Source organism: Cupressus sempervirens, chromosome 7 (assembly GCF_028749045.1).
Source record: "Cupressus sempervirens isolate cs-2001-9-10 chromosome 7, ASM2874904v1, whole genome shotgun sequence".
Lineage (NCBI taxonomy): Eukaryota > Viridiplantae > Streptophyta > Pinopsida > Cupressales > Cupressaceae > Cupressus > Cupressus sempervirens.
The window spans coordinates 930,369,645-930,389,114 of NC_143124.1; the positions used below are offsets into that span (position 1 = coordinate 930,369,645).

General features: G+C 33.8%; 1 protein-coding gene across 2 annotated transcripts in view; it reads left to right on the top strand.

The window, feature by feature from the left end:
* Positions 1 to 1,157, top strand: part of PTP1 (protein tyrosine phosphatase 1) — an 83,089-nt gene extending 81,932 nt beyond the window's left edge. For both annotated transcript variants that reach the window (XM_089793606.1, XM_089793607.1), the window contains exons 7-9: positions 62 to 203; positions 329 to 422; positions 669 to 1,157. In XM_089793606.1, the coding sequence (XP_089649732.1) occupies positions 62 to 203; positions 329 to 403 (217 nt within the window). In that variant the 3' untranslated portion in view covers positions 404 to 422; positions 669 to 1,157. The remainder of the gene's footprint in view (positions 1 to 61; positions 204 to 328; positions 423 to 668) is intronic.
* Positions 1,158 to 19,470: the final 18,313 nt, after the last annotated feature.

Below are 19,470 nucleotides of genomic sequence, written 5' to 3' on the forward strand. Positions count from 1 at the left end.
ATCGATTTCTGTTAGATTAAAGTTTTTCAAGACTAATTTGGTTGATTAAAAATCCTTTCAGTGCCGGTATAGGAAGAACCGGTGCCTTTTGTACCATAAGTCATACTATTCACAGAATTCTAGAGGGAGATTTATCTGCTGTTGATATAAGTGAAACAATTCGTCAATTTAGAACCCAACGCATTGGGATGGTTCAGACACGGGTAAATAAGTTCCTCAATAATCCATAATCTTAAATTATAGTTCTCTAGTCCATTTCTTAAGCTTAGTCTCATATATATCCTTGTTTGGCACTGATAACTTTTATGTCATGATTAACTGCAATCAGGAGCAATACTTATTTTGTTATGCTGCCATTGTTGATGAACTCGAAGATCTTATTTCCCAGCAAAAGACAAGCTAAAGTATATGTAAACCTGAAGGTACTCGATTATTGTCACGAAATTACCAACCCCATTTTATTACTTCTACATTTATCATTGCAACCTCTTACACAAGAAAGATATTATCCATACAAGATGCTAGTTTGTGCTGTAAATAGATTGCTTGAAGAACACAATGGAAAACTTAATTGTTTGTGTTAACATGGGTAATTGTATTTTACTTCAGACTTTACGCAAACTTTTTGATGTCTGATTTGTTTCTTGTTTTATTGTATCCACATCCAGCCATTATCATGAGCAATATGTAGCTGGGTAAAGAATCCGCAAGCAGTTTACTCTAGCTTGGGTTGCAACTAAGAGAAAGTTGACGAGAACATGCTTGAATGTGCATGGAACAACACTGGCCAGAATGGAATTCTTTTATCTGGTTCACATTAGATAGAAGAAGAGTTGCAATTAAATCTATTGGAGAATGTACCTATTGTAGAAGATGTAGTACTGTTCAATATTGTGGGAAATCAGGAGATTTTATTGGGTTTTCCAATTGAACTCAATTTCATGATAGTTTTAGTAAAACCATTAGTAAATACTGTAATTGGGAATTTCTCTCTTCATTTTCTAGCATTAGAGTCGAAAGAAAGGAAATAGCCGGTTCTCTTGAGCAGTTGATTTGGATACGCATATAGAGCTTTGAACGAGTTGAGTAGCATTGCATGGTGTTATTGTGAAATTTTTCCAAGTTTTAATTGCTTAAAAATATTTTTAAAGAGTAAATATGCCGATTGAATATGAATACTGAGGATATATAAAGCAAGCATCCCCTTATTTTTTAATGCATTTCTTGAAACTGGGATACCCCAGGGAGATGGGCATGGGAACAAAATGCTCCCCTACAGTTCCAGACTATAAAAATGGAGACATTCCAGGGATACACCCTTTGCAAGGTGAGCGTCTGCTATTTGTGGAGTAATAAGTTGTCCTGGAGATGACCTAACATCCCCAAAGCCAAAAAAATCTACGAAATCTACGGATTTGTCAAGAAAATTGATTACACGAAAATCTAAACTAAGTAGATCATTAACATTGTGTGGTCCTAATCAAGAAAACTGCAATATTTGTTACCTTTTCCTTTGTAAATAGTTAAGGAGCCCACATTTAAAAACTGGATGTAATTGGCTCAAACATACATTCAAGGCGCACATATTCATGTAAGCTAGACACACCTCAACGTAGTGTCATTCCATCTCCACCAACCCCAAGCTATACTAAATAGCATGTACATGTTTCTGCGTTTGCAATTAATTATATAATTATTTCCTAAATATAATTTAATGTGAATAAATTGAGTTATAATTAATTTTTAATTTTTAATTTTTTTAAAAATAGACTAAGAATATAGTATTCATTTATATTTAATTTATCATATATGAATAAAATAACATCTAAAAAAGGCAAGAGCTTACAACACAACAGTAAGTTGTGAGCCTCTTATCGAGAGGTCTTGGGTTCGACTCTACACAAGCTTAATAAATAATAATATTTAATCAAATCACACAATAGTAATGAATCTTGGCTTCAGTCTCTTACCGATCAAAAATAAAAAAATGACATCTAAAAAACTTTAACACAAAAACTCTACTGTGAAAAATTAATAGGACATGAATATGAAAAAATAACATGCATAAAGATAAGAGTGAATAAAAATAAATATTAAAATTACAGATGAAAAGCAAGTGGTGTGTGGGCTACAGAGTGCAGGGTGAGGCAGTCATGCGGTGGGGATCTTGTTGGTTAAGTGATTGTTCGCGAAGTTGTATGGGGTGTTTGCAGATGGGGTTTAGGATTGGGGTGTCCACTTTTTGACGCCCTTTTTGATGGACATGCTAGTTTACGAGCGTGGGGGTGGGGGGGGGGGGGGGGCGGTGGCGGGTGGACAATGTGTGTTTATGTCATGGGGTCCCCATAGTAAATTCTAGGCCAGCGATTGTGGTTGGGGTCGAGGTTCTTGCCTTGCATCCCACTCTTTTTTGTATCCAGTGTTGTGTGTCCATGGCAGACAAGGGTAGTCCTCTTTGCTTATGAGGTTGGGAGACTTGGAGATGGTTGATCAGTCTAATTTGTTGCATGAAAGTGGTGAGGTTGTCGTGTGGTGGGATCCCACTGGTCAAGTGACAGTTCGTGCAGTTGTGGGGTGTTCGTAGGTGGGGTTCAGGATTGGGGGGTGTCCACTTTTTGGTGTTTTTTCTAGTGGACACACTAGTTTTCAAGGGGGTTGACGATGTGTGTTCCTACCACGAAATGCCCTCTGTAACTCCCAAGGCAACGATTGTAGTTGGGGTTGAGGGTTCTTGCCCTTTGTCCTACTTTTTTTTGCATTCGTTGTAGTGTGTCCACGACAGATCGAGGGGAGTCCTCTTTGCTTATGAGACTAAGAGACCTAGAGATGGTTAATCAGTCTAATTTGTTGCATGCAAGTAGGAATGCAAATATTGGCAACTCCTTAGTGGGGGAAGGAGCTTTTGTCTCGAAGGATTCATTTTGAGTGAAAAAGGTGAATGGGTGTTTGGAGAGGTCCTTAGATTGCCCAGTCTTAGTTATTCAACCTGAGTTTTACAAGATGTCGAGTATTGGTGTAACCATGCTCTAAGTTACAAGTTTATGGGTCTTCGTCTTTCCTTACCCGTTTTGGAGTCGTGGTCGTGTCAGGTATGGAACCTTGAAGGAGACAAGTTCTTTTTGTAGCAAATAATTATTTCCTAGTTATCTTTTCTAGCATGTTTGATAGGAACAAGGCTTTTGAGGGTGTCCTTATTTCTTCAACTAGGTAGGGCTTTTCATCAAACCTTGGCATAGTGGTTTCAATTCAGCAGAGGAAACACCTTCTTGGGTGCATGTGTGCATTAGATTACCAAGGCCCCCACATGAATTTTGGTGGGAAGAAATTCTCCCTTCGATTTCACTTCTACTTGGTAAACCTGTGGGCTTTGCAACAAAAACCCAATATCGTAAGGTAATCACTTATGCATGTATTTGTGTTGAAGTTGACCTTAATAATCCTTTGCCAGAGTCTATGGAAATCTATTTGGGCTCTTCCTCATGGATCCAACACTTAGACTACGAGACTTTACCATTTAGGCACAAATTTTTTCATGAATCTAGTCATTTATAGTTGAGGTGTCCTAGGAATAGATCCCTCTTATAAACGTCTCATGTTCCTCACCAATCCAATCTTTGTGATGATAAAGGAAATGCCCATATAGGTGATAAACCCTCAGATAAAGAGGGGTTCATTCCTAGCAAGTCTCAGAATGTAAATAAGGGGAAGAAAAGAACTTGGTTGGATAGACAGAATGATAGTTCTATTAATAGGTTTGATGTTTTGGATAAACTTGATTTAAGAAGATGGGATTCCAAATGTTCTACCTAATCTTGTGGATCAAGTGGAGGATGTAGTGAAAGGGGACTTGGTTCCTCCCTCTGCAGATCAACATAAGAAACAATTGGCAATGGATATAATGTCTCACATACAAGTATAGAAGGAGCTAGCGAGCCATCTCTACTTTCTTTCGCTAAGGTGACCTTTGAAGGGAAAAGTAACAAGGCTCCTTTAGTTCTTGGCCTACAACAAAAACTTCATTAAAAGAGTTTCTCAGATAAACCTTTATAGATTGTACAAAAGATAGATCGAGAAAAAGTAAAGGTCATTGGTGATACTTTGGTTGAGTCAAATTTGGTGAAGCCCATAGATTCTCACTTCTCCTAATCCCACAACTGATTGTGCTTTCATGGAACGTACGAGGGTTGAACAACATCCCTAGACAAAAGGTTGTTCATAGATTAATTGAATCTTAATCTCTTGATGTTTTTATTATTATTAGCCTTCTAATGTTTTTATGTCAGTCCAGGGTTTTGGCTGATTGTATGACTCGGATATGACCTCAAGGCTAGTGACAAGGCATTAGTGCTCACAGTAGCTCAAGGGGAATTGTCCGCCTTTGGAATCCAAGGAAGATCACCACCCCCTTGTGGTGGAGCTTGTGCAAATCCTCTCTCTTTATGGTTGCTTCTAGTTTTGAAACTTGGGGAAAGATGCCTGCTCTTCAGTATTTATGCTCCTACATACCTCTGGGTCAAGTTGCTTCTTTGGACTCATATCAAGTATGTTCAATCCTTATACCCTTTTCTTTCTTGGATTTTGGTTGGAGACTTTAATGTGGTTGCTAGTTTAGATGAAAAATGAGGGGGGTTATGTAGACAGGAGCCTCTTCACATTTTCTTAGAAGCAACAATGCGTCCTTGAATCTTATTGATGTGAGGTCTATAAATGGTGTATTTACATGGAACAATAGGAACGACGATGTTGCTATTTTCAAGAGGCTAGACAATTTTTTTGGTCTCTTGCTTCTACATGAGCGACAAGTGGTCTACTAGCTTAGAAATTCTCGACTAGAGAGGCTCAGACCATTGGCCTATCAAGATCTCTATAGTTCCGTTTAAGATCACAAAGAATTCTCCCTTCAAGTTTCAATTGATGTTGTTGTATGGCCATTCCTTGAAGGATTTTATGGCTGGGTGGTGGATTGAAGATAAGTTGACTCATAGTCGGGCTGTGTTTACCTTTGATAATAAACAATGTTTTGGGAATCTATAGATGCAAAAGTTAGTTGCTCAGTCCAAGTTACATGATGTCACTCACCAAATTAGGGATCATGGGATGACTTCAAAGCACAGTATGGTAGAATCCCTAGCCCTCAAGGACTTAGAAGAATGGGAACTTCAGGAAGAAGTTTTCTGGAAACAGAAATCTCAAAACACCACCTTTTTCCATACCTTTGTTAAAGCTCAAAGATATGGCAAATCTATGACTTCCATCATAACTAATGATGGAACCCATCTCTCCTCGTATGAGGATATCTCAAGGGAAGCTGTTAAGTAATTTTCAACTCTATTTTCTAAGGGAGATACCGAGGCCAGGGAGGAGGGTCACATTTTGAGTTGCATTCCTCCTCTCATTTATGCTAATATGAATGATAGTCTTCTCTGGCCCATCATGCTATCTAAATGGGAGGATGTTACTTTTCATACGAAAAAAGGGGAATGCCTTGGGTTTTGAGAATTTATTAAGTATGATCTTTTGGAGGTGGTCCAGGAATCCCATTAGAATAGGCAAATGCTTAAATCCATAAACTCTATGTTCTTAGCTCCATTCCTAAGAAGGAAGGTACTAACCAACTTGGCCAATTTAGGCCTATTGCTCTTTGTAATGTGGTTTACAAGATTATTTTGAAACTAATTGCGGTAAGGCTTAAGCCTCTCCTAGGTTTGCTAATCTCCAAAGGACAAGGTGGCTTTGTTAATGGTCAACATATTCTTGATGGTATTGTGATAGCGATGGAATCTATTTATTCGACGATGAAACCAAGGAGAGAGTGATTTGATAGTCTTCTTTATTTCAAGTGTAGTTTGGTTAAGTGGGATTTTATTTGTAGATTGTGGACTTTGAGTCAAGCACTAGCGACCAAGTTGTACTGGAGGTGGTGTAAATCTCAAGACCAGGGTCAAGCCAAGATTTGATCCCTCAAATATCTCCTCGGGGTAGACCCTTATGAGATGCCCTGGTATGAGCTTGTGGGTAAAGGTTCTCGTATTTGGGATACCCTTAAAAGGGGTGTGTGACTTGTCAAAGATGGCTTGTTTTGGATATGTAATAGGGTCTTTGAAGCCTTGTTTTGGCTAGATTTTTGGGATGATCATTCTCCTATTATCTCCATGTATCTTCAACTTCAAACACTTTGTAATTCCTTCATTGAGGTTGATTAGATTAAGGTGGAGAACTTTAAAACTCTCAGGGTGTAGGCTAGGTAGAAGTTATTTGTCTAGAGGACCCTTGTAATTAGCCCTTGGGTGGTTTGAAGAGGATAGAGTTGCGTTGGTTTCTATTTTATAGGATGAGCTCTATAGCTTCCTTAGTGAGAGGGATATGTTGTCTTGGGGCCCTAATCCTAAAGGTAAATTTATTGTTATTGATGGCTATGCTAGGTTAGACAAACAATTATATGTTGAGGCATATGTTCCATGGTGGAAGAAGGTTCAGAATAGTTTCTCATGGCCTAAATATAACTTTTTAATCATGTGTTGGTGGTTCAATGAAAATATCTCACTTGGGAGAATTTTTGCAAAAGAGGTTTCCATGACCCCTCTATATGCCACCTGCGTAGGCAGAATGAGGAAAGTTTCTCCCATTTATTTTTCTTGTGCTCATTTTCTTGTGAAATATGACACAAATGGTGGGAGGTCTAGCAATAGGCATGCAATCATGCTACCTCCCTAATTGAATTTTGGGAGATCTTGGGAAGTATTCTTTTCTTCAGGTGGCTTTTGAACTATTGAGCCTTCTTTTATTAATAGAAGTTGTGATTGGAAAGGAATCATAGGGTCTTTGGTGACTCACACCTTGGGAGCTTACAACTATGGTAGAAGATTGTCCATAGGGTCCACAAAACTATCTTTGCAAAGTGTCATATGTTAGAAAGTGTGGACCCAAGCGAGATGTCTATCGTTCAAAACTTGCAACTTGAGAACAATAAGGTGGGTTACATTGTGGGTAATAGATCTAGTCATGCTATGCAAATAATCAACATAGATGGTAGGTGGATGCCTCATTAAAATAGATGGCTCATCCCGTGGGAATCTTGGGCATCCTGGCATTGGAGGCATAGGAATAGATGGAAAGGGGGGTGTAGCTGTATTCTTTTTTCTACCTATTAGTGTCACCACTCTAAAAATGTTGGAGGCCCTTGCTATTAAGATTGTTGTTGAGTGTGGTCGATTTGTTGGATGGAAAATGATTATGGTTGAGTCAGACTCCCAAATTATTGTGGACATGTTGAACAATAGGGAATTGGAGGAGGTCAATTAGTATCATTTGTTAGACAAATCTTGCTTTGTATGTGATTCTTTGGACTTTTTTTCTATTCGTCATATTCCCAGAGAATGGAATGGTGTTGTAGGCTACTTGGCAAAGTGGGCCTTTGAAAATGGTGAAGACTAGGATATTGATCGGAGGGATGATCTACCTTCTGATTATTTAGAAAGTTTAGATAGACTCTTTCTTAAGGACACAAATATGTAATTGATTGCTTCTTTTAGTTTGAAATAAATTTATACCTCCTTTTGAAAAGGAAAAGAAAAGAAAGATAAGAGAAACAAAATAAACTAAAATAATTATAAAAACTGAAAACTAAACTATTTTAAAAAGCTAAATTAATATTAAAAAAACTAAAATATTTTTAAAAAACTAAATATTTAATCAATTTGACAAAACAAAAATCAAATTTGGAAATAATTGAAGTGTATAGCCGGAAAAGAAAACTTTCAAGGAAGAGGACTTACAATTGTTCTTGAAGAGAGATTTATTTTTGAGTAGAGTCATGAGAGAGTCATTTCTTTTGCCATAGTAGACTCCCACTGAATCTTTGTATCACAACTTCATCACATCTTTCTAGTTTACCATAATATGTTAATAAAATAGAGTACGAAGAGGGACAAAATCTCTCTAGAGGTCTACTTAACCTTGTAGACCGTCTAATATTCACTGGGGTTTGTGGCATTTTTTTTTTTTTTATTGCTGCAGAGCATGAGGGACTGTTGGAACATCATCTAACACTACATAATCATTTTCCTTCTTCTCATATTGTTACAATAGATCTTTGTGCAATACTTTCTCATTGACTTTGACATCACTTCTTATAATTTTATGATTTTCAAAATCCCAAAGTCTATAGTTAAGTTCATCAATGTCATATCTGACAAATACACATTTCTTAAATTTAGGTTTCATCTCAATTTTATATTTTAGAATCTATTTATGCAAATGTTTCACAATTGAAGGTTCTGAGAAAAGAATAACTCACCTTTTTACATGTCCATGCTTCCTCTAAAATACCACAACCCAAAGGCGTTGAAGGACCTCTATTGATTAAATATATAGAACTATTAACAACCTTAGCCCACATTTTTAAGGGTAGCCCAACATGCAACCTAATACTCATTGCATGCTTTATTATTGTCCTATTCATGCATTTAACCACGCCATTTTTTGTGGAGTCCTTGAAATAGTATTTTTCCTACGAATACCATTAGTGGAACAATATTCTTCAAACTCTTTTCTATAATACTCATCACCACCATCATATTTGAGACATTTAAGTCTTTTACCAGTCTCATTTTCAACCAAGTTTGACCATTTCTTAAGAGTTTCAAATACATCATATTTTTAAGGAAATAAATCCATACTTTTATAGTTGCATCATCAATAAATGCAACATAATATAAAGAGCCACCAAGGGAAGATACCTGAGTTTGCCCCTATACACATGTATGCGTGAACTCTAATTCCTCAATTTTCTTTTCCTTTCCACTCTTTACAAAACTAATTCTTTTTTTATTTTTCATACACAACTTTCGTATAAATCTATATTGACATGATTTAGACCTAGTAAAACTTTCTTTGAATGGAGTAATTTCATACCTTTCTCACTCATATGGCCAAGTCTATTGTGCCATAGTATTGTGTCATAATCTACATCAATTATTTTATGTTCATCATGCTCAATTGCAACAATTGTTCTTGAACATTGATTTTTCTTTGAAATAATTGAAGTAGAAGGAATAGTATGACCTGTACAGAGATATAAGGTGCCTACTTTCACACCTTTTTCTACTACTAATGAAACTTTTGAAATTTTCCAATTTTTATCATTGAAAGTAATTGTGTAGTCCTTATCACTCAGTTGCCCTATTGAAATTAAGCTCTTAATCAACCTTGAAACATGTCTTACCTCTTGTAGTAGCCAATGGTTCCCATTTTGTAACTTAATCTTAATTATTCCCTTTCTAACAATCTAACGAGGTTCACTATCTCCCAAATAAACTAGCCCAAAATCCTCTTGGACATAATCTAGAAAATAACTTTTATGGGGTGTAGCATGAAATGAAGCCCCTAAATCTAGAACCCTTGAATCGTCAATATTTTCTAAGGAAAAAGGGAAAGAATCCTCTTTGGATTTATTAATTACCACATTTTCCTCCTTATTTCAATCTTGTTTATCTCCTTCATTTCTCTTTCTAGACCAAAAATATTTCTTCTTATGCCCTGGGTTCCCAAATTACCAACAATCTCTTGGTCCTATAGATTGAGACCTCTTTCCCTTTAATTTTCCTCTTGATTTTCCATGATTTTCAGAATTATTTCCTCTCTCATTCGTTTTGTCTATGCTTTGTGCATTCAAGACACTTCTTGATGTAGATACACCTGAGCTTTTTCTATGAGTTTCCTCACTTAGAATAAGACAATAATGTCATCAAAATTTAGGGTATTTGAACCAAAAATAGAGTACCCACATCCATTACCAAGCCATTTCATCTTTCATACAAAGAACTCATAATCAAGAGATCCCTAAATTCTTCATCAAAAGTAAATTTACAAAGACCATTGATTGGTAACCATATTAAACTCATTTAAATGATCCACAACATATCCACCTTCTACCATTTTCATATTACATAAACGCTTCATGAGAAATACCTTGTTTGAAGTGGAAGACTTTTCATACAACTTTGTTATGGTTTCCATCAACTCTTTTATTGTCTTCACTTTCATAATATTAAATGACATCAATTGTGTTAGGCATAAACGAATACTTCTAAGTGCCTTTCTATCCAGAATATCCTAGTCCTTATTTGTCATATTTGCTTCTTTCTTAGATTTTCATCCCAATGGCCACCATAAATCCTTTTGATAGAGGTAGTCCTCCATTCAAATTTTCCATAAATGAAAGTTCTTAGCATTAAAATTCTCAACCTTTATCTTACCCTCGTTTGCCATTGCTCTCACTCAATTGCAAGACTCCCAACAAATCATGAAACCTTCCTGCATAGGATGACTAAAACAACCTTTCTCTAATACCACTTGTTAGGTTTAGAGAGACAAAAATAATAATTATATGCAAATATAACCAATATTAAAAAATAATAAAGCACACAAAAGAGAACACAAGACGCAAATACTTAATGTGTTTCATCCAATCCCTGGGCTACATCTACCAAAAAACAAGTTCAATATGATTATTTAGTGATTTTAACTTGATTAGAACATGCAATCCCTTGCAACTCAATTCCACCGCAAGAAGCTACTAAATCATCACGCATCATACAATCCCTAACCCTAAGCTAGTTTATACAAGACTTTTGCTTCTTACAAAATTAGGGCTATAATTTTTCATTCGATAGGAAAATAACACCTAATGCTTTTTATAATCATAAAGTCATTCTTGGCCTCGCAGGGTGTTGCTCCTCGATCCCTCCCTATATCACGATAGGGAGTATGTATGGTGTTATGCCCTAGGACCCCACACGGGGTGCTGCCTCTCGACCTTGCCTTGTATCACGATAGGGAGTGTGCATGGAGTTATGTCCTAGTACCCCACAAGGGGTGCTTCCCCTTGACCCTATCATGAGGACACTACCCTCAAATCCCCGTAGAAAAAATTGATTCTGATTAGGCTCTACGTAACAACAACAATGAGAAAGCTATTTTGATTTCTAAATTATAATGTCGAAGTAAAATAGAAACAAAGTGGAAGGACCTAAAAACTTCAAACAATTTAGAGTTTTAGAAGCCATGTATAGAATTAAATTACAAGTGTACAAAATTATAGCTTTTCCTTTATGACGTCTAATTTTTAGGTCTTAGAATGTTGAACAACCATTTTTAGATTAAAGCTCTAAACCCTATCCTTTCATATCATTCAATTCATCTTTATATGTTTACCTTGATAGAGTTTTTAGTAGACTCATTTTTACATGTGATTTTTTTCCTTATACAATATAAGACAGCTGTTGTTCTCTACATTATCTACACATAAATCATGGACTATTTCTAATATTTTTAATTCATTTAAAGGGGGTTTATATGGAAGATTATTCACTATTGATGTGCATTTGGATAATTTATTTATTTATTTATATAGATAATCACCAAAGTGGTAGCTCCATTACAAGTTAACCAAGACCCTTGTTTGATGAACAAGCCTCATCAATAGCTTTCTTAAGGAGACTCGCAGTCTGGATTATATTCCCCTTCCTCTATGTCCAAGGTTTTTTCTAATTGCCCAACATTCAACTTTTCAAAAATAGTATCAAATGATGGTTAATGTGAGTACATCCATTTGGCTATGGTAAGGTAACCATAAAATAGTAGTTTTTATTTTTTGGAAAATGAAGTAATGTCCAAATTGGCCAATCTTTCATGAAATAGAGTCAAAGGTTGAGAAACTTTCTTCTTCTTGGCCACAACTTCAACATAAAAGACTCCAATAATCAACCTTTTTTATATTTTATTTTCATTTGCATCATAGTGCAATGTCTCTTCTATTAGGGTTATTTTTGGACAGGTTATATATGTAAAATAAATATCAGAATTAAATAATTACAAGTCCAACTATACTATTCTACCCTCTATCTTAATCATAAACTATAAAGACATTTCTAGATTGGGATTACTAGCTTTCCTGGCGATCTTTGGGTCATGAATGATGGAATATCCATTTTAGTACCATCCTTGGTTACTTCTTTGTCTTCTTTGGGGTTCTCCAAGGTTATTCTTGGAAGAGGTAACCTCTATCCAAGACCCTTATCATATATGCATATGTTGAATTCAATACAGTATTCCAACCATAAAGATTTTATCATCCTCACTTATGTAATTGGATGGAGACTGACCTTGGATACTTATATTCAAGACGTGATGTAAATCTAAGATCTCTCTCTTCCCTCAAAATGGACTCTTTTGATCTTTATAAAATATTAATCATTTCAGTAATCATCAATCATAGGTATTATTCATTTAGAAAGTCCACCTCTAAATATACATAATGTATGTGTGTGTATAAAGTGTATATAAATATAAGTTCATGGGAAATAGTTAAAATTTTCCTTATATGTATAATTTGTACCATTTTATTTCCTTTACCATACTCAATACTTGTACTCCACTTTCCCAATGCTCTACGTGTTCTACACACGTGCTCTAGGTACTTTGTGTACAAGATACTTCTATTAGAAATAGGGATTACTGAGAGGTGGGGGCGGGGTGAATCAGTAATCTAAATAATTTAGTTGCCAATTGGATATTATTTCTTACTTTAAACCATACATAACAAAGTAATAAAGTAATGCTGAATAGTAACAGTAACCATGCACAAAGATAACTCATAACACCATATTTTGTTAACTAGGGAAACCCTGGCCAAGGGAAAACCCCAGTGGGAATGATACCCACTAGATAATACACTGATATATAAGTTCCTTGTTAGAGGATGGACCTTGCTAGGAGTCAATGGGAAAATTCAGTATAAAGAGTCCATATTAGGAGACTTTGAATCCATGTTAGGAGATTCCAACCCTGGTAGGAGTTTTGGTACAACAGATGCAAGATGAGCCCACTGCCCAAACATGCATTTCCAATTACAAGAAGAGCTCACTACCCATACAAGTAATCAAACTTATGGAGTATTGAGTCTTTCTCAATTTGATCTTGAATCTCAAAATAGCTTTCCAAAACTTCTCATATATTGCTTTCACAAAAGTTTGCATACAATTGCTCAACACAACTATTACTTCAATAACACACTTGAATTCACAATATGTCCTTTGCATAAATACCATGCCTTTACACAAATTGCTGCTAGGTCAGCTAAGACCACAATATACTTTTTCAACTTAGAGTAAACATCTAGGATGTCAACCCTAATTGGACAAGTAATTATTTTGTACACAAAATAATTTCTTTCCTTTAATTCTGCTGTCCTGTTTTGCTTAAAACATGAATATCTCTATTTTGTATAGTCCGTACTGACTTCCGAGGTTATACACGTCATCATCAACATGTATACTATCTCCATCTAACTTCTCTAGTCATAATATGATGTCAACAACAAGTTGTAAACAAAACAATACACTATTGTATACCTAATTCCATACTTAGACAATTTTTTGAGCACCAAAAGCTAAGCATCTTTATTTCCGAGGTTTCCTGTAAGCATGCACATCATGTGTTGCATAAATGACAAAAATTACATATCCTCATTAGCCAATTTTCAACAACTTCATGTCCTTTGTACTTTGTTTTCTTAGGATAAAATGGTTTGATTGGTTGTGTTTATTCTTTGTAATTCAATCTCCTTCTTCTTATTCAATGGTGAATTGTAAATCTTTTTAAATTTTCCATCTACTTCCCTTTTAAAGAGCCACAAATTTTTATAATAACAATCCTATAAAACATCGCAAAACTTCATAATTATAATTCTTTTAAAAATTCACAAGACTTCATAATTACAACATTTTCAATGAGTCACAACGATTCATAATTACAACCCTTGAAAAGAATTTCAAATCTTTGAAAAATTCACTTCCCTATTTTCTTCACATTCTTTTCCTTTTCCATTAATCTCTCTTTTACTCCCCCTCTTCTCCTCTTCTCCTTACATTTTAAAATGAATTCTCCTCCATTTTATATCTTATTTGAAGGAACCACACCTCTTTATTACACATCTCTTGACTTTTCATTAGATTTAGTTAATTTATATTATTTTATATAATATTATTTATTTTATATTTATTAAATCTTATTTAAAAAGGTAACATATTTTCCACAATATTATCTCTTGTAGTTAATTTAATTTATTAATTTATTCATTCATTGTAACTTTGTTATTATGTAATTATTTTAAATCTTATTTATTGATACTATATTATATATGTTATTATTTATAATAATAATAATATATTATTATTATTTTAATATTTTAATATTAATTTCATCTATGATTTTATTGTCATTATTTATTTAATAATATTTTATTATCTAATTCTTATTAAAATTCTATTGGGGACATGACAACCCACCTTTTTAAAACTTGCTTGACCTTTAGTAATTATATAATTTCTTTTGTTGATTTGAAAAGTGTACATCTTTTACTCCAAATTATTAGGTTGTTGTCATGACAATGATTGGACGTTTTCTAATATTCATTAGTCTTTCATATGGATTATTTCTCTTTATCCTCTTTTACTCTACATGATGACAGGACCATGCTTTAACACCATTGTAATGTCCCTTCTATTAGGGTTAGCTTGGGATAAGTAACACTCGCAAAATAAATGTCTTAATTAAACAATAAAAAGTCTAACTATACTATTCTACCCTCTATCCTAACCCCAACCCTTAAAGACATCTCCAAATCAGGATTACTAGCCCTCTTAAGGATCTTTGAGTTCTAAGCATTGTAATATTGATTCTAGTACCATTTTGGTTACTTTATCTTCTAGTCAAGAGTACTCCCTCTAAGGTTCTTCTTGGAAGAGGGAACCTCTATCCTAGGCTCTTATCACATATGCATATATCAAACATCAATAGAATATTTTGGACATGAAGATTTTATCATCTTCACTCACACTAGTTAGATGGACACTAACCTTGCATACAAACATTACAATGTAAATCTAAGATCACTCTCTTCCCTCAAAATGAACTTTTTTGATCTATATAAAATAATAATAATTTGATTAATCATTAATCATAGGCATTATTCATTATAAAATCCACCTTTACATACACATACACATACACATATATAGATATGTATACAAAAATGTATATGTATAAAGTGTATATAAATATAAGTTCCATGGGAAAGAATTAATGTTGTCCCTATATATACAATTTATAGTTTTTATTTCGTTAACCTTTCTTGACACTCAAGGTAATCCACATACTCAACGCTCAACATGTTATGCACAAATTCTCCATGTACTATGTGCATAGGGTACTCCATGTGGCTCAAAAGATTTTAATTGGTTATATGTGTTTCTTACAACTTGATCTCCTCCTCCTCCTTATTTAATGGTGATTCACAAATTTTGTTTTATTTTTCATCTATGTCCTTTTCAAAGAGTCACAACCTCTCGTAATATAATCACTTGAAATGTCATGATGCTTCATAATTATAATTATTTCAAAAAGTCATAATACTTCATAATTACAACCTTTTCAAAGAGTCACAACTATTCATTATTACAACCCTTTCAAAGAGTCACATCCTTTCATCATTGCAACCTTTTGAAAAAGTCACTTCTTTATTTTCTTCTCATTTATTTCCTCTTCCATTAATCCTTCTTTTACTCATTTCTTCTCCTCTTCTTCCGTCCAGTTTCAAATGAATTCTTCTTCCTTTTATATCTTAATTTGAAGGAGTCACATCTCTTTATTACATATCTCTTGACTTTTCATTAGATTTACTTAATTTATTTTAATCTATATTTTATTATTTATTTAATCTTTCTTGTCATTTATTATTAAATCATATTTAGGAAGGTAACATACTTTCTACAATATTCTCTCTTGTAATTACTTTTATTTATATTTTTATTTATTGTAAATTTGTTGTTATTTAATTATTTTAAATCTTATTATTGAATATATATTATATATTATTATTTATATTATAATAATTTAATATCATTTCTTAATTTTTTTATTTTAATATTAATTCAATATATGTTTTTACTACAATTATTTATTTAATAATAGTATATTATCTAATAATTATTAGAATTCTATCTTGAAATGGGGATGTCACACATAGCCATTGAAACAAAATATTATTTCTCATCATGCAACAATGCATCCATTATCTTTGAAGCTTGATAATAAGCTCCAATGCTTCAACCATCATGGTAAGGAATCTTTCTTATAAGACTTCATTGTGCCAGTGATTGTATGAAATCAGCCCATTGACTTGCTTTATAGCAGCCAATAGGGATTCATCTTGGAGATTGAACATCATTCTTAGTTGATTATTAATTTTTTTCTCCTCACAGGTACAATATATACCAAAGTGAACTTTCCCCACTATACTTCTCCCTTAATTATCTCACAATAAGTTGGTACTATTTGTTATAGTACTTTGTATTCCTTGCTCCTTTTACAAACAAAACCCCTCTCTAAACAAGGAAATTTACATCCCCTTCTTCCCAAAAGCATATGAAACAATTCTTATCATTATTTTTTTACTCTTCCATTCGTAATAGGAATACATACTATAAATTGCATCTTAGGTTGAAAATAGGTTTCAATATGTCCAACTGAGATAACCATTCTCTACATTTTTGGAGCACAATCTGGATATGTGGAGGGGAACCCACTGTAGCATATGGGACCTTTCCCAAATTTTTAGAGAATAGTAACATTTCCCTTCCAAAATAGTCCCTTTTTCCATTCTTTAACCAAATCTCTCATGTTCTCTATATGAGAATACTTCTCTATCTTCCTTAATTATCTTCACCAGTTTAGGCCATACTTTAGATTGATCATTGACTACTTATTTTTCAAGTTTATCTATTCTTGCTATGACTTAAATATGGAAATATTTTTTTCTTTCTATTGGATCTAAATGTGTAAATTTGAGAAATGAATGTCATAGGTACATGTGTTTTGATGTTTTTTTAAAATTATAATTTTATCTATTACTTAGCCAACTAATAGGTACATGTGGATTGAAATTTGATGGATCCAATAGTGAATATGAGATAGGTAATTATCGTTGGTAAAGAAAACCTTTTTGTTGGCACAATCATTTGTCAAAAAGGTTGTACATTTGATAGAATTCAGTATGAAATTGTGGATGATGAACTCATTGAATATCCATTTGATTTTATTAGTGACCTTGGAAATCGTTTAATTATATTAAAGAAAGAACAAAAAAGGAAAGTTGCAAGACAACTTATATGCATTAAGAGGAAACATGACATAGTAAATGTTGGAACATTGAAGTCAAATATGGTGGAAATTATACCAAACCATCAAAACAATAGAGAGATTATGGAGGAAGGTATGCATAAATAGCCAAGAGTTGGGGATAGATCTAAGTTAGTGAAACAAAGCATAGTTGTTAATTCTAATGTATTGACATCTTGGGATCAATGAGTGGATCTTGGGATGAGAGAGTGAATAGTTTAATAGAAGAATTTGTGGAGGATAAACTTACTATCAAAGTATTTTTAGAAAAGGGAGAACTTAAAATAAAGCTCCATTATGAAAGTTGTGGAATTGATTATGTAACATGAGAAGTATCCATGGCAAAACAAACTTATAACTTCATAAATGATCATATGAAAACAATGTCTTATCAAAATTACATTTAAGGGAGTAAAATGGATAAGATCATTCAAGTAGCATAGAAAAGTGGATAACAATGAATAGAGATCAATTTTAGATTGATTTAGAAATTAAATTTCTAGATGATTTTAACAAGACACAAGAGCCTAATTTGTTCAAGGTGGTGGAAGAACCACTTGTGGGCTATGTGGATAAGAAAAAAGAAAGTGGAATCTACACAATGCAATAAATGGTTTTGTTTGGTGCCATCAAGTGGTAATATTGTTAGTTCTCTAAATGAACACAAGAAAACAAAGAAGTATATCACTATTACATATGAGGCTTCATATGATATAGTTTCTTTAAGGAGTGCCATAGTTGAATAATGAAGAAGCCTACCAATGACAAGGCTTGACAAAGTTTGACAAGGTTCTTGTCCCCATCATCACCATATGTACTATATAGGGGTTCTAAAAGTGCATAACCTTCTAGTTTAGGCTCCTTCCCTTGGTTAAGAATTGTACCCCCCCATCAAATACCCTAAGCAGATCTTCTTTGAATTTGGAGTTTACATGATTACTTGTTCATGTGGTAGACCTTATATTGGGGGAAAATGTCATTCTTTTGCTACTAGAATTAAAGAGCACGTAATTGATAATAAATGTAAATGTGTTGTCAAGTCTACCTTTCTTAAGAATTCCCTTTCAATTAAGCACCATATCTATTTAGAAAGTACACCAATCCTTTCTAAAGAAAACTTATTTAAAAGGAAACTCAAAGAAACCATAGAAATTAACTCCTATGAATCTAACCTAAATCGTGATGAAGGGAAGGATCTCAACATGTAAGGAAAACCATTGATTTTTAGCATAAGAAACAATGTTCCAAATCCTCCTTGAAGTATCCTTTTGTCTCTATTTATTTTTTCCCATTCTCTCAGTGATCCCTTTACTTTCCTTCTTAACCCTACTTTAGCTTGTTTCAAAGCATCCTCTCCCTCTTGGCCTTTTTTCCTCTTCATGGTGGCCCTTCTTTGTCTTATATCTCATTTCTTTCCCCCCCCTTGTCCTGGAACCTATCCTTTCCATTTGTCCTTTTACCCTTTATACAAGCATGCACACACACACACACACACACACACACACACACACACACACACACACACACACACACACACACACACACACACACACACACACACACACACACACACACACACACACACACACACACACACACACACATACACACGCACACACACACACACACGCATGCACACACACACATATGTATCTGTACTATTTAGTTATTATGTTATTATACTATATAAATATACTTTGTAACATTAGTAACTAAAAAATAGATAAAAATATATATTATCCAATATTATAATAAACATTAAAAAATATGGCCATAATCATATATAGAACTATATTTTATGAGAATATAATAATATATATGAAATTATAATAATCATAAAATATAATTCTATGTATGATTATGGCCTTGTTTTTTCTATGTTCACTATAATAGTGTATATTATATATTTTTGTCTAATTTCTAGTTACTAATGTGTTGCTAGACTTTTAGTCCATCCCTTTTAATCTTCTAGCTTGGTGAGTTTTTAATGTAATTATGTTTAAGTCCTTGTCTAGATAGCCTCTAGGTGATTCTCTTCTCATGAAACATCCTTAAGGCTTGCCTTATGTGTTCTTTCTAGGTTTTTCCTACTCCACTTCCTCTATGCAGGATTCTCACTTTTTCCTTGCATCAAGGTCTTAGGTGATCTAGGTTTGGGTTGGTTTCTATCTGAGAATCTTCTTGATAAGAATAAAGTCTATTTTGGTTGTGCAATATGTTCTTATCTCTTGC